The 12,354-nt window shown below is 32.0% G+C and overlaps 1 protein-coding gene across 1 annotated transcript; it reads right to left on the bottom strand.

The window, feature by feature from the left end:
- Positions 1 to 2,173: 2,173 nt before the first annotated feature.
- On the bottom strand, positions 2,174 to 11,418 carry LOC145335331 (uncharacterized). Its single transcript, XM_080181067.1, has 9 exons — positions 11,370 to 11,418; positions 9,928 to 10,040; positions 8,998 to 9,043; positions 8,341 to 8,404; positions 7,409 to 7,508; positions 4,383 to 4,473; positions 2,884 to 2,997; positions 2,696 to 2,766; positions 2,174 to 2,329 (listed from the first exon to the last, which is right to left on the bottom strand). The coding sequence occupies exons 2-9, from the start codon at positions 9,973 to 9,975 to the stop codon at positions 2,174 to 2,176; spliced, it is 690 nt and encodes a 229-aa protein (XP_080037193.1). The 5' UTR covers positions 9,976 to 10,040; positions 11,370 to 11,418.
- Between the last annotated feature and the right edge of the window lie 936 nt (positions 11,419 to 12,354).

Here is a 12,354-nt window from a genome sequence, read left to right as displayed (position 1 = left end):
CTTAAGTTTACCCACAAATCCCTGAAAAAAATCAATTACTTTTTACTGATATAAAAATCCCCAAGTCAACAAAAAAAATATATGACCAATAATTGTCTAAGGTAAACAAGGTTAGATTATTATTTTAAAAATTATGATGATCTAAAAGCTTTTTAAGATATCAAATTTGAATGTGATGTTTTGATATATTATACCTGAATTATTCCAAAATAAACCAAGCCAACTTTTAGGAAAATTCCACGCTTTCCATTTCCCTGAATATTTATTAAAATCCAAAATTTAAAATATCTCAGTTATATTTTTATAAATTTCAAACGTTGTAAACTTTTCTGCTACTGGTAGGTATGATTCAGAAAGAGTAATATCCATAAAGCATGTTGATTTTATTTTTTTGACAATAATTTGTGTTATATAATTGTTCTATTCATCTGATTATAAGAATAATGATCAATAGGTTAACAGAGAACAATATTTAATATGCAATAAGTCAGTCTATTAGTATGTTTGTAACTCTATGGGGAAATGGAATTTTCTCAGCTCCTATTTAGGATATATGGCTGATTTTTTTTGTGAACATTTCCTATGCAATGAACATCCATTGTATAATTTAATTGGTCCAAAGTCTATCATTCATGATAAAAAATATCAAAATTGAAAAGATTTTTTTTATTTTTTCTCCAGTATATTTTTAACAGATACTCTTTTATATTCCCAACCAGTTTTTTTGTGCTTTGCTACGTACATATGTTGTCATCCTTGTTGATAATATATTAATAAATCACATCCACATGTCTCCATCGGTCCCCTACCCTCAGGCCATAACCAATCATTCTCAATTCCATCATACTAGAAAAAAAAGAGATAAAATGTACAGAAAGACCCAAGAAAAAGTATTTTTTAGCATCTGCAGCCCATATTTCTCAATTAATATTAAAAGATACATATGTCCTTGTTCTCTATAGATATCCACATAAGAAGATATAAAAATATTAACAGCAGAGATTTTTAGAGTTAAAGTTTTCAAAATGTGGCTTAGGAAAAGATGTTACAAAATTTTTTTGCTGAAAACACTTTTTCACTTGTTATAAAAGGCATTTTAGAATAGTGGATCTTTATAACACCCTAACACAAAGAAATCCTATAAAAATAGTAGCAGGTAAAAAGTATACATAAAATAAATCAAACACTTATTTTATTAAAATTATTTTAAAATCAATAGGTAAAGATACAGATAAAACTTTTATTTAGCATTTAGTATTATTATGTGTCTTTAATTTGTAATTTGAATAACTGGGCGTGAATTTATAGGGTCAAAGTTGCACTAATCCTTCCCAGTCATAAGGATAAATTGGAGAGGGGTTCAAACAAGGTCCTGTTAAAGGAACCCTGCAAGAAAAATACCGCTTTAACTACTGAAAGACTGCCATGAGTAGACCCAAAACCCAAAATTTGAAGCCTCCAGCTTCAACAATAAAAAGTTATAGACATTTCAAAATGATATTTTTAGTACAATGAGAATTTTGAAAGTTTTTCATCGCAAATAATAGAATTTTCTTAATATAAATACGTTGCCTACAAAAAAAACCATGAGCTTATTTTTTGCAGAAATTTAGGATGAAATTAACTGATAACATTTTTACAATAAAAACACCCTTCTTTATAATCAAAATCATTCAAATTCATTAGGCATTTAGGATTTCCAGCCAATCAGAATTGGGTATTGGGTCTACTCGTGGCAGGCTTTCGGCTGGTAAAGCAATGTATTTCTTTCAGGGTTCCTTTAAGAACTAGTAGTTATTATATGGTTTGTGGGTAAACGGTTATAAGAAAAAATGCATTCAAAATTTAAAAAGTAATTTTTTATATGTAAAACTAACATTTTTTAATGCAATATAAAAGGTATCTTTTGTAAACTTGCTCTTTTTTCAATTTGTTTTTTACTTGGTAGAAAAAATGTATTAAACAAATAAAAAAGCACTTTTTTCAGACTTTGGCCTTAAAAATCTCTGATGTAAATTGATGTTAACAAAATCCTCCGATTTGGAAATATATATAAACAAGGACATGTGCATCTTTTAATAATTCATTGAGAAATATTGAGAAATACTTTTTCGTATGTCTACTGTGTATATCTATAGGAAAATCAAAAAGTAAATTTGCTTAATTTAAATTTCTATCTAAAAATAATATTCACATATCTAATGCAATCATGAAAATTTGCTGGTGGTGCAATAGTCATCAGAAAATCAAGCTTGTCATCACTTTCTATGTAGCCAGGTCTGCTGTGCCGATTTTCAGCACATTCTTTGATTTGGTCTTTATCTTTTCCCTAAACAATAGAGACAGTCTAGAGATACACTCTCTAAATCAGCCAATAGGAAAAGAGTGGAGGACAAACCCACCCATATTTATGTTTAGAAAGTGTACAGATTTTGGTGAGAACGGGCAGCTATTTTTTCATTTCATTCGCATTAACAAAAATGATTGTTAAAATTTCCTTTTTAATTTTGACAGATTATGAGATCAGTTTGATCATCTAGATGTAGTATACCTATTCCCTTTATCTACAAAAATATCTGTTAGTTTGTGTAAAATCACAATAATTTTGGCATTTTAAAGCAGGGGCGGCCAAAGAAGAATGAGATAGAGATTTTTGCACCTCCCCCTCTACCCAAAAAAAAGGCCAAAAACTCACTTTTGTTTTTTTTCTGTTGGTCATGTGAATACATTGATGTCTATCATAATCATGCCATCCTTCTGGACAAGCTAAAAAAAAATTTTTTCTAGTAGCACAAGATAAATATATATCTGCGATGTTTTATATTACTTTTTATATTTCAAAATTCATTATTCACTTTTTTTCCATTTTAAAATAAGTTTTACCTGGTAAAATATCCATTAGGTATCTTTTATGTCTTGTCAAATCTAGAGTATCAGATGGTTTCACCCCATCAGAACAGGTAAAATCAAGAGTCCAGGAGCTTGGAGGTTGACTTCCTGTTTATTAAAGAAAATATTATTAAGGTCAACCTTGCAGCAAAGAAGATAAATTATAGAATCCAGGTAAAAGATTCTGCCTGGCTAGCCTGAAATAAAAATAAACTTTTAAAAGGCAGAGTTTTTCTGGCTTTTAGTAAAATCGCATCAATTCAGAACGTATCCATATATATTATTAAAATAAATGACTTTTTTAATAATTTACCTAAAGCCAGAACGACTGGCATTTGGCCATTCATTATGGATTAAAACTTTATATCATGTACAAATTTGAATGTAAATATGAATTTAGTAAAAATGACAATGAAATATTTAGACAAAAATTATGATATTGGCATTTTTGATATATTTTCTTTTAAAAGGTATTATTTCAGTTTTGTCCAAGCTGGACAATTGTACAATTCAAGTTGGTGATAAGTTTTTATTTTCCAAGAAAAATTTGAGGTTTTCAATTATATAATTTTCTTCTTTGCCTTGCAGAAAGGGTTGTTACCCCTTCCCCCCGCCTTAAAATTTAAATTTAAAAAAGGATTTCCCATATAGTTTGTGATAGGTCCATTAAAAAACTATTTTGGGAGAGGGTACCAACAACCTCTGCAGAGAATAAAATGACCAACCCCCTAACAAATTTGGGCAGAGGTCAACTCCTTTTATCCTCCCCCCACCCTCCACCTGAAGCCCTCCTTGTGTCCTCTATTGATTAGAGTATGACTGTTTGTCACCAATTGTCAGATTAAAGTATGACTGTTTGTCATCAAATGTCAGATTAGAGTATGACTGTTTGTCATCAAAAGTCAGGTTAGAGTATGACTGTTTGTCATCAAATGTCAGATTAGAGTATGACTGTTTGTCATCAAATGTCAGATTGGAATATGACTGTTTGTCATCAAATGTCAGATAAGAGTATGACTGTTTGTCATCAAATGTCAGTTTAGAGTATGACTGTTTGACAATAAAAGTCAGGTTGGAGTATGACTGTTTGTCATCAAATGTCAGATAAGAGTATGACCAATTGTCACATTTTGTCAGATAAAGGATTAACTGGGCAAATTTTGAGGGTCAATTTAATCACAGATTACGATCTTAATCACCTGAACTTTAGTAACATTGAGTCAGATTCGTCAGATTATAATCTGAAATCCCCCTTAACAGATTAAAAATTGGCGGCAAATCCTGAGTAATCTTAGTTTTACTTACAAAAACGGCAAAAACACAGGTGTAATCAAATGTCAGAGTTTATTGATGAGGGGCGGGATTTAAGTTTAAACCTGAGCAAAACCTGGCAAAACTCAGATTAGACAAGGTTTTGTCAGTACTTGTCAGATTTAAAAACTACTAGGGGTTGTAGCTGTGGGAATAGAGGAGTATTAATAGATTTAACTTACCAGTCCAGTCATTTTCTGTCAAAACATTCTGCTGACTATCATCACATTCAAGAACATAAACATTATAAGGAGAGCTGGATTCTTTTAAAACCTGAAAACATTAAAGGACCTAGAAGGTTTATTTAAAAATAAAACTGGGGAAATAAGGATGTAAACATTGTTTCGACTTGCAACCGTGGCTCAACATGTAGCGCATCCGCTCATCGTCGGGAAGGTGATAGGTTTAAATCTCGGTCCGACACCACATCATAACTAAAGACGTTAAAAATGGTTCCTGCTGCTGCTATGTCAGGTGCACGACATAAATAGTTAGATTAGGGGGAATGCCTTGGCCCCAAACAGGCGCAACTCACTACCATGCAGACAAAGGTCGTGCAATCAAAGGGTTGGTTGTCTGATGGGCCAATGAACGCTTTACACCACATCACAGGGCTTAGGGCTGACAACCGTATCCCATATCCATAAAAAAGCCACATTGTTACAGAAACACTGACAAATTGTCAGCGGCCTATGTTCCCTCCGTAGAGAGAGCGCTTCTTACAGTTACATTGTTTTGGTTGTCCTGTACTGAGTATTGAAACTAATGCATCCTTGCTTAATTTGGGCTAATTTATAAAATTTTAGGTACAAAATAAAATTGTTTATTACTGTAGATCAGTTATGTTATATTGGGTACTGCATAGCCCATCAAGTTGAACGCCCCAAAGGTATAGACTCTGCAGGGTTGACCCCCACAGGGGATAGGCATATAAAAAAACTAGGCCCCCTACAAAAAAAATAATTTGAAGAGAATCACCTGTAATTTAACTATACTTATCCTGTTTAAAATTATTTAATAAGGTTTTTTATTAAGATTTAATTAATTAGTGAATCAATTCAGTTCTTTATGATAAGGTAGCTCACATTGGTCCTGGGAATATAATTCTTAGGATAATTTTGAGGTATGATTCTGTCCTTCCCTACCCATTCAAATACAGAACCCCTTTATATGCTAGGGGTGCAGCTACTAGTAATTTATATTATTTGTATGTTATTTACCTGGTTAGTAAATCTTCCTTTCAACTTTATGGTATGGGTGCAGCTACTAGTAATTTATATTATTTGTATGTTATTTACCTGGTTAGTAAATCTTCCTTTCAACTTTATGCTAGGGGTGCAGCTACTAGTAATTTATATTATTTGTATGTTATTTACCTGGTTAGTAAATCTTACTTTCAACTTTATGCTAGGGGTGCAGCTACTAGTAATTTATATTATTTGTATGTTATTTACCTGGTTAGTAAATCTTCCTTTCAACTTTATGCTAGGGGTGCAGCTACTAGTAATTTATATTATTTGTATGTTATTTACCTGGTTAGTAAATCTTCCTTTCAACTTTATGCTAGGGGTGCAGCTACTAGTAATTTATATTATTTGTATGTTATTTACCTGGTTAGTAAATCTTACTTTCAACTTTATGCTAGGGGTGCAGCTACTAGTAATTTATATTATTTGTATGTTATTTACCTGGTTAGTAAATCTTCCTTTCAACTTTATGCTAGGGGTGCAGCTACTAGTAATTTATATTATTTGTATGTTATTTACCTGGTTAGTAAATCTTCCTTTCAACTTTATGCTAGGGGTGCAGCTACTAGTAATTTATATTATTTTGTAGTGGGGCTTACTTGAGATACTTATAAAATAAGCAGAATGACATTTTCGATATCCTAAACGAGTGGACAGATTTTTATGAAATTAGTAGCATTTTAAAGCATTTATTTTTCTCTTTTGATTTTACTTTTATTTGCATTTTTAAGCCCACAAATGACGGATCTCGAGTTAAAATTATGAAACATTTGTACTTTTTATATTCTGCTAAAATCGTATGATATCATCATGTGAGTCCTAAAATTTTCCAAGAAATCAATATACATATTTAGCTGTGCATAAATATGTATATCTGACCTTTTATAATCTACGCGTGTAGGTTTTAGGCAATATTTAACTTGTGTACTTTTATTAGAAAGGCTCCAGATATCCAGGGACGGCATCCTCAATGCATCACGGAGATTTCCCCGGAACAACTGAACGTGACTAAACGGGAAACTCAACATACACTCCGGCCTGCTTCAATGTCATGTGCAGACCTACGTGTATCCCTAGCCATCCCTGCATGATCAGAGAACGCCCTCCAATACTCTGTAATTTTCCTATATGTATAATATTATAATATGTATTCATTAATTTGTGTAAACTATACTTGTCTATTGAAAATACATCAGTTCCGCACAAACAGTTGTTAGTAGAGTATCAACTCCAATTTTTATGCAGCTATCTCTAGCTGCCATTAATTATCCAGAAACTTATAAATCCCCTGTGGGTACTTGCGAATAGTTTTGTTCTTTAACTTATCGGAGACGTCCAACCGAAGGGAACGAGCCGCTTCGCTCTTGTATCGTTTCAGCCACAACGTTACCAACTCAACGCGTAGTGCCGCCACACCGCTCGAGGCGGGCTATATTGGTTTTTAAAAAGATAATAAGAACGTCCGATCCGGTACATATTTGTATGTTATTCACCTGGCTAGTAAATCTTCCTTTCAACTTTATGCTAGGGGTGCAGCTACTAGTAATTTATATTATTTGTATGTTATTCACCTGGCTAGTAAATCTTACTTTCAACTTTATGGTAGGGGTGCAGCTACTAGTAATTTATATTATTTATATGTTATTCACCTGGCTAGTAAATCTTACTTTCAACTTTATGCTAGGGGTGCAGCTACTAGTAATTTATATTATTTGTATGTTATTCACCTGGTAAGTAAATCTTCCTTTCAACTTTATGGTATGGGTGCAGCTACTAGTAATTTATATTATTTGTATGTTATTCACCTGGTTAGTAAATCTTCCTTTCAACTTTATGGTATGGGTGCAGCTACTAGTAATTTATATTATTTGTATGTTATTTACCTGGTTAGTAAATCTTCCTTTCAACTTTATGCTAGGGGTACAGCTACTAGTAATTTATATTATTTGTATGTTATTCACCTGGTTAATAAATCTTCCTTTCAACTTTATGAATGGATAAAAATTACATTTATCATCCAAATGTTCAAACATATCACAGGCTGGACTCATTAAACAACGTCTTAACATAAAAAAAATATACAATTAAAACAAGGATGACAACACCCATGAGCACAAAAAAATCATAGGTGGATGAAAAGACAAAGTGATTAATAAATCAGCTGTTCAGAAAAAAAGAGAGAAATAATATGTGATAAATTTATCAAAGATCAGCAAAAAATTAAGTATGTATGTCCTTTAAAGAATAAATTACTGACTGGCAGACCAATTTATATACTGGCTGCTCTTTGGTATAGGAAATCATCAGCTGTATATCTTAAAAGCAGCCAAGACATTACATTTCCCCTATAGCAATACGGACGGACAGACAAAGTCAGTTATAGAGCAGCTTTACTTCTAAAAAAATAGAACATGAATATTTATCATTAGGACACTAATGTTTTTTTAAGGATATTATCAATCATTTTAGAAAGTACATTATCATTAAAGTAGACATTAATTACAAAATTGGTTCATTAATAATATTGCATGCTTATTAAGAGTAATTATTGAGCAATTTGTATGAAAAATAATCAATTATTCTAGAAGCATGTAAAGTTATAAAACTGTTTACAATTTTACAATCTAATTAGGATGGAGGGTGGGATGGGACTTTGGCCTGTCTATTACATTAGTACCCCAAAGTGTATAATAACACTATTATTATTGGTTGGTTTAACAACTTTGGGGACTTTTAATAGATTTTGGTTGATTGGTTCATTAAGTTGAGTGTCAAAACCAACTGTAATGTACAATGTACATAAGAGGAAATTTTGTGTATTATCATTGGAGATGAACATTAATTTTTCTGCAATTGTCTTATCCCTTTAGATCCCTGGTAAGATATATTTTACCTGGCACAGTCATCTGCAGTATAGATACCAACAATTTTTCTTTTTCCTGTCAACTGTTTGTGCACTACAAATAACAAATATACAATATACAGGATGTTCTAGAGAAATGTATTTTTAAAAAACTTATTTATGCATAGAAAACAAAACAATTATATAAAATGCTTTTTATATTTGGAAATCCTGTTCTGGGACATATACGTTTCAAATATTAAAATTGATTACTTAAACAAGTTATGCCTAAAAAAAACAATTTTTAAAAAGGCCTTATTTTTGAAGATTTATTGATATAAACGTTGTGCAAAAAATACACAATTTATAATCTCTATATAAAAGTATAATTAATTTTGTCATTCCAGGTTTAAATCATGGAGGGAGGGGATATTGGACTGTCAATTACATTATATTGAAACACGTTATCTTCTCTGTTGGCTAAAAACCTGGGGTATTTTTATTAAATCTTTATAGAAATTTTATTGATTGGTTCTAAACCCAAAGTGTCAAAACATTTAATCTAATAATTTTAGGCTACAGAAGTGGGTTTTGTTTATAATCATTGGGAATATTCTTTGCAAGAATGATATTGATCATTCTTGTTTAGCGTAATTACAAATTATCTTATTTTAGTTGGTGATAATGAAATTACTTTTAAAAATTCACCTATAGAATAGTCCACACAATCTAAACAATCACACTCAGCTGAACACTAGGGAAAAAAATCTGTATGCACATTTAGAACATATGGATTCTAAAGTTATTAATAGTAAAAACTCAGACTGACATAAAAAAAACATTAGACTGAAAATTTATCAATCATATATTGTTTTGTACTATTTGTCATATTTATTTATCAATCATATATATTGTTTTGTTCTACTATTTGTCATATTTTTACACTTTTAAATAAAAATATGGGTAGAAGTTTAGTTTTAACGAAAATCTACTTTCTAAGCAATTACATTTTTGATGAAAAAAAAGTGTAAGAAACATAAACTCCAAGATATTGATTAAACATAAATTCAGGCTCTTATGAAATATAAAAAAATCAAACGGTTGGTTGGATCAAACATGGTTGGTAGATCAGAACCCTTACCTGGTTATTTGCATTACAGCAGGGTGTGGTAGAGGTTGGATCACACATGGCTGGTAGATCAGAACCCTTACCTGGTTATTTGCATTACAGCAGGGTGTGGTAGAGGTTGGATCACACATGGCTGGTAGATCTAAACCATTACCTGGTTATTTGCATTACAGCAGGGTGTTGTAGAGGTTGGATCACACATGGCTGGTAGATCTGAACCATTACCTGGTTATTTGTATTACAGCAGGGTGTGGTAGAGGTTGGATCACACATGGCTGGTAGATCTGAACCATTACCTGGTTATTTGCATTACAGCAGGGTGTCGCAGAGGTTGGATCACACATGGCTGGTAGATCTGAACCATTACCTGGTCATTATTATTACAGCAGGGTGTGGTAGAGGTTGGATCACACATGGCTGGTAGATCTGAACCATTACCTGGTTATTATTATTACAGCAGGGTGTGATAGAGGTTGGATCACACATGGCTGGTAGATCTGAACCATTACCTGGTTATTTGCATTACAGCAGGGTGTTGCTGAGGTAGGATCACACATGGCTGGTAGATCTGAACCATCCAGGGTATGTCCGACACCACATTTACCATCTGCTCTATATCTCACTGAAAAATATTTAAAATAGATTTAATCTTGTGACTTTAAAGGGCGAATATAGGTTGAATATGATTTTGGATATTGACATATTCAATTGCATACGTCTGTTTATAGCTTAAAACCTGGATATATCAAGATAATTTTATGTAATTAGTGTGGTTTCCTAAGAACTCCAAACACCCTAGCATCAAACAAGGCTTCGTCGGAAGGTTGAAATAAAAAGCTTTCATTAAATGATAGTTGTAATAAAGTGGAAACCAGTTATCAAGTATTTTTTATATCTTGGATTTTTTCTTCCTTTACAATATTCTCCAACAAAGTATAAAGTACTTTTATTTTATTTAAAAAAAAACTTTACAGGAGAAATTTTATTTCATGTAAGTATGAAAATTATATGGTAGTTGTTATAATTAATTTCAAGGGACAAAAATAATAGGTGAACATTGTTTCTTTTTTCTTATATTTTTTTCCGGAGAAAATTTTGCATTGTCAAAATAGTCAAAAATGAGTCTTATAAAGGATTAAAAAGCCGATTTTGTTGGTAATCTCACATATTATATGTCGAGTTTACCACTAAAATTGCAATATCTACTTAAGAATTTTTTTGAATTTTTAAATTTGGCATATATATTCTAAAAGTATAGAATTGCACCTAAATTTTAAGCCCATATAAAATTCAACCCATATGTTTGGTATCGTATTAGGAAATATTTTTTATAATTATTAATACCAGTATTGTTGGCCTTGGGATTTAATCTTAAAATTTATTTTACTATACGATGACAGCTTTTTATAATAGTATGAAATAAATAACAATATTATTTTTAACATAACTGTAACTAATACAAAAATTATCTACAATTCATGGGGAAATAAATATATTTCAGATGGCAAGTTTAATAAGATTAACTATTTTTAAATTATCAGACATACAGATATTATTCTACTTTGTATTATCACACCTCTTACCCTAAGACTTCAGACAGACAGGCAGACAAATAGACAGACAGACAGGCATCATTTTACTTTGTATTATTTAATACCTTGTTTCACAACATCTGTGATTGCGTCAGATCTATTATAACACCTCTCACCCTAGGGCTTTAGACATACATACAGACAGACGGACAGACGTCATTCTACTTTGTATCATAATTTGTACCTCTCACCCTAAAGCTTCAGACAGACAGACGGACATGCATCCTTCTACTTTGTATTATGTAATACCTTGTTTTACAACATATGTATGTGCTTCAGGATATATTATGACACCTCTCACCCTAAGGATTCAAACAGACAGACGGACATGCATCATTCTACTTTGTATTATGGATTACCTTGTTTCACAATATCTGTGATTGCGTCAGGGTCTATTATAACACCACTAACCCTAAGGCTTCAGACAGACAGACAGACGGACAGACGGACTGACGGACAGACAGACAAAAAGACAGACAGATAGACAGACATCATTCTAATTAAAATTATGAATAGCTTATTTTACAATATCTGTGATTGCATCAGGATCTATTATTACACCTCGGACAGACGGACAGATGGACAGACAGACAGACGGACAGACATCCTTCTACTTTGTATTATGTAATATCTTGTTTCAAAACATATGTATGTGCTTCAGGATCTATTATGACACCTCTCACCCATAAGCCTTAGACTGACAGACAAACAGACAGACATCATTGTACTTTGTAATATGTAATACCTTATTTCACAACATATGTTTGTTCTTCATGATCTATCATAACATCACTAACCCTAAGGCTTCAGACAGACAAACAGTCAGACATCATTCTAATTCAAATTACGTAATACCTTGTTTCAAACATCTGTGATTGCGTCAGGGTCTATTATAACACCACTCATACTAAAGCTTCAGACATATGGACACACGGACAAAGAGAAAAACGAACAGGCATCATTCTACTTTGTATTATAGAATACCTTGTTCCACAACATCTGTACGTGATTACGTCAAGGTCTATTATAACACCTCTCTCCCTAAAGCTCCAGACAGACATACAGACAAACATCCTTCTACTTTGTAATATGTAATACCTTGTTTAACAATATCTGTGATTGCGTCAGGATCTATTATGACACCACTTATCCTAAAAAATTAAATTACAGTTGTTTTAATCTTTTTAAATTATGTTTTTAAATTCTTTAAAATTTCTATCAATTATTGGTTAAGTTAATTAATGATTGAAAATTCTGGCTTATTTTTACAGATATATCTCATCTTATAAACTCCTAACCGGGATGGGGGGTAATATAGATTAGATCCCCCCCACCCCCCCCCCC

This window comes from Acartia tonsa, chromosome 13 (assembly GCF_053477335.1).
Source record: "Acartia tonsa isolate MP-2025a chromosome 13, ASM5347733v1, whole genome shotgun sequence".
Taxonomy (NCBI): domain Eukaryota; kingdom Metazoa; phylum Arthropoda; class Copepoda; order Calanoida; family Acartiidae; genus Acartia; species Acartia tonsa.
The sequence above is the reverse complement of the archived record's forward strand: the minus strand, read 5'-3'. Positions and strand labels throughout refer to the sequence as shown.

Excerpts from the sequence above, each read along its gene's own strand:
- LOC145335331 (XM_080181067.1), bottom strand. The coding sequence starts at position 9,975 with ATGTGTGATCCTACCTCAGCAACACCCTGCTGTAATGCAAATAACCAG. Across the intron at positions 8,405-8,997 it reads TTGTGTGGACTATTCTATAG|TGCACAAACAGTTGACAGGA; the intron begins GTGAATTTTTAA and ends TGTTATTTGTAG. Across the intron at positions 2,767-2,883 it reads CCTAATGGATATTTTACCAG|CTTGTCCAGAAGGATGGCAT; the intron begins GTAAAACTTATT and ends ATTTTTTTTTAG.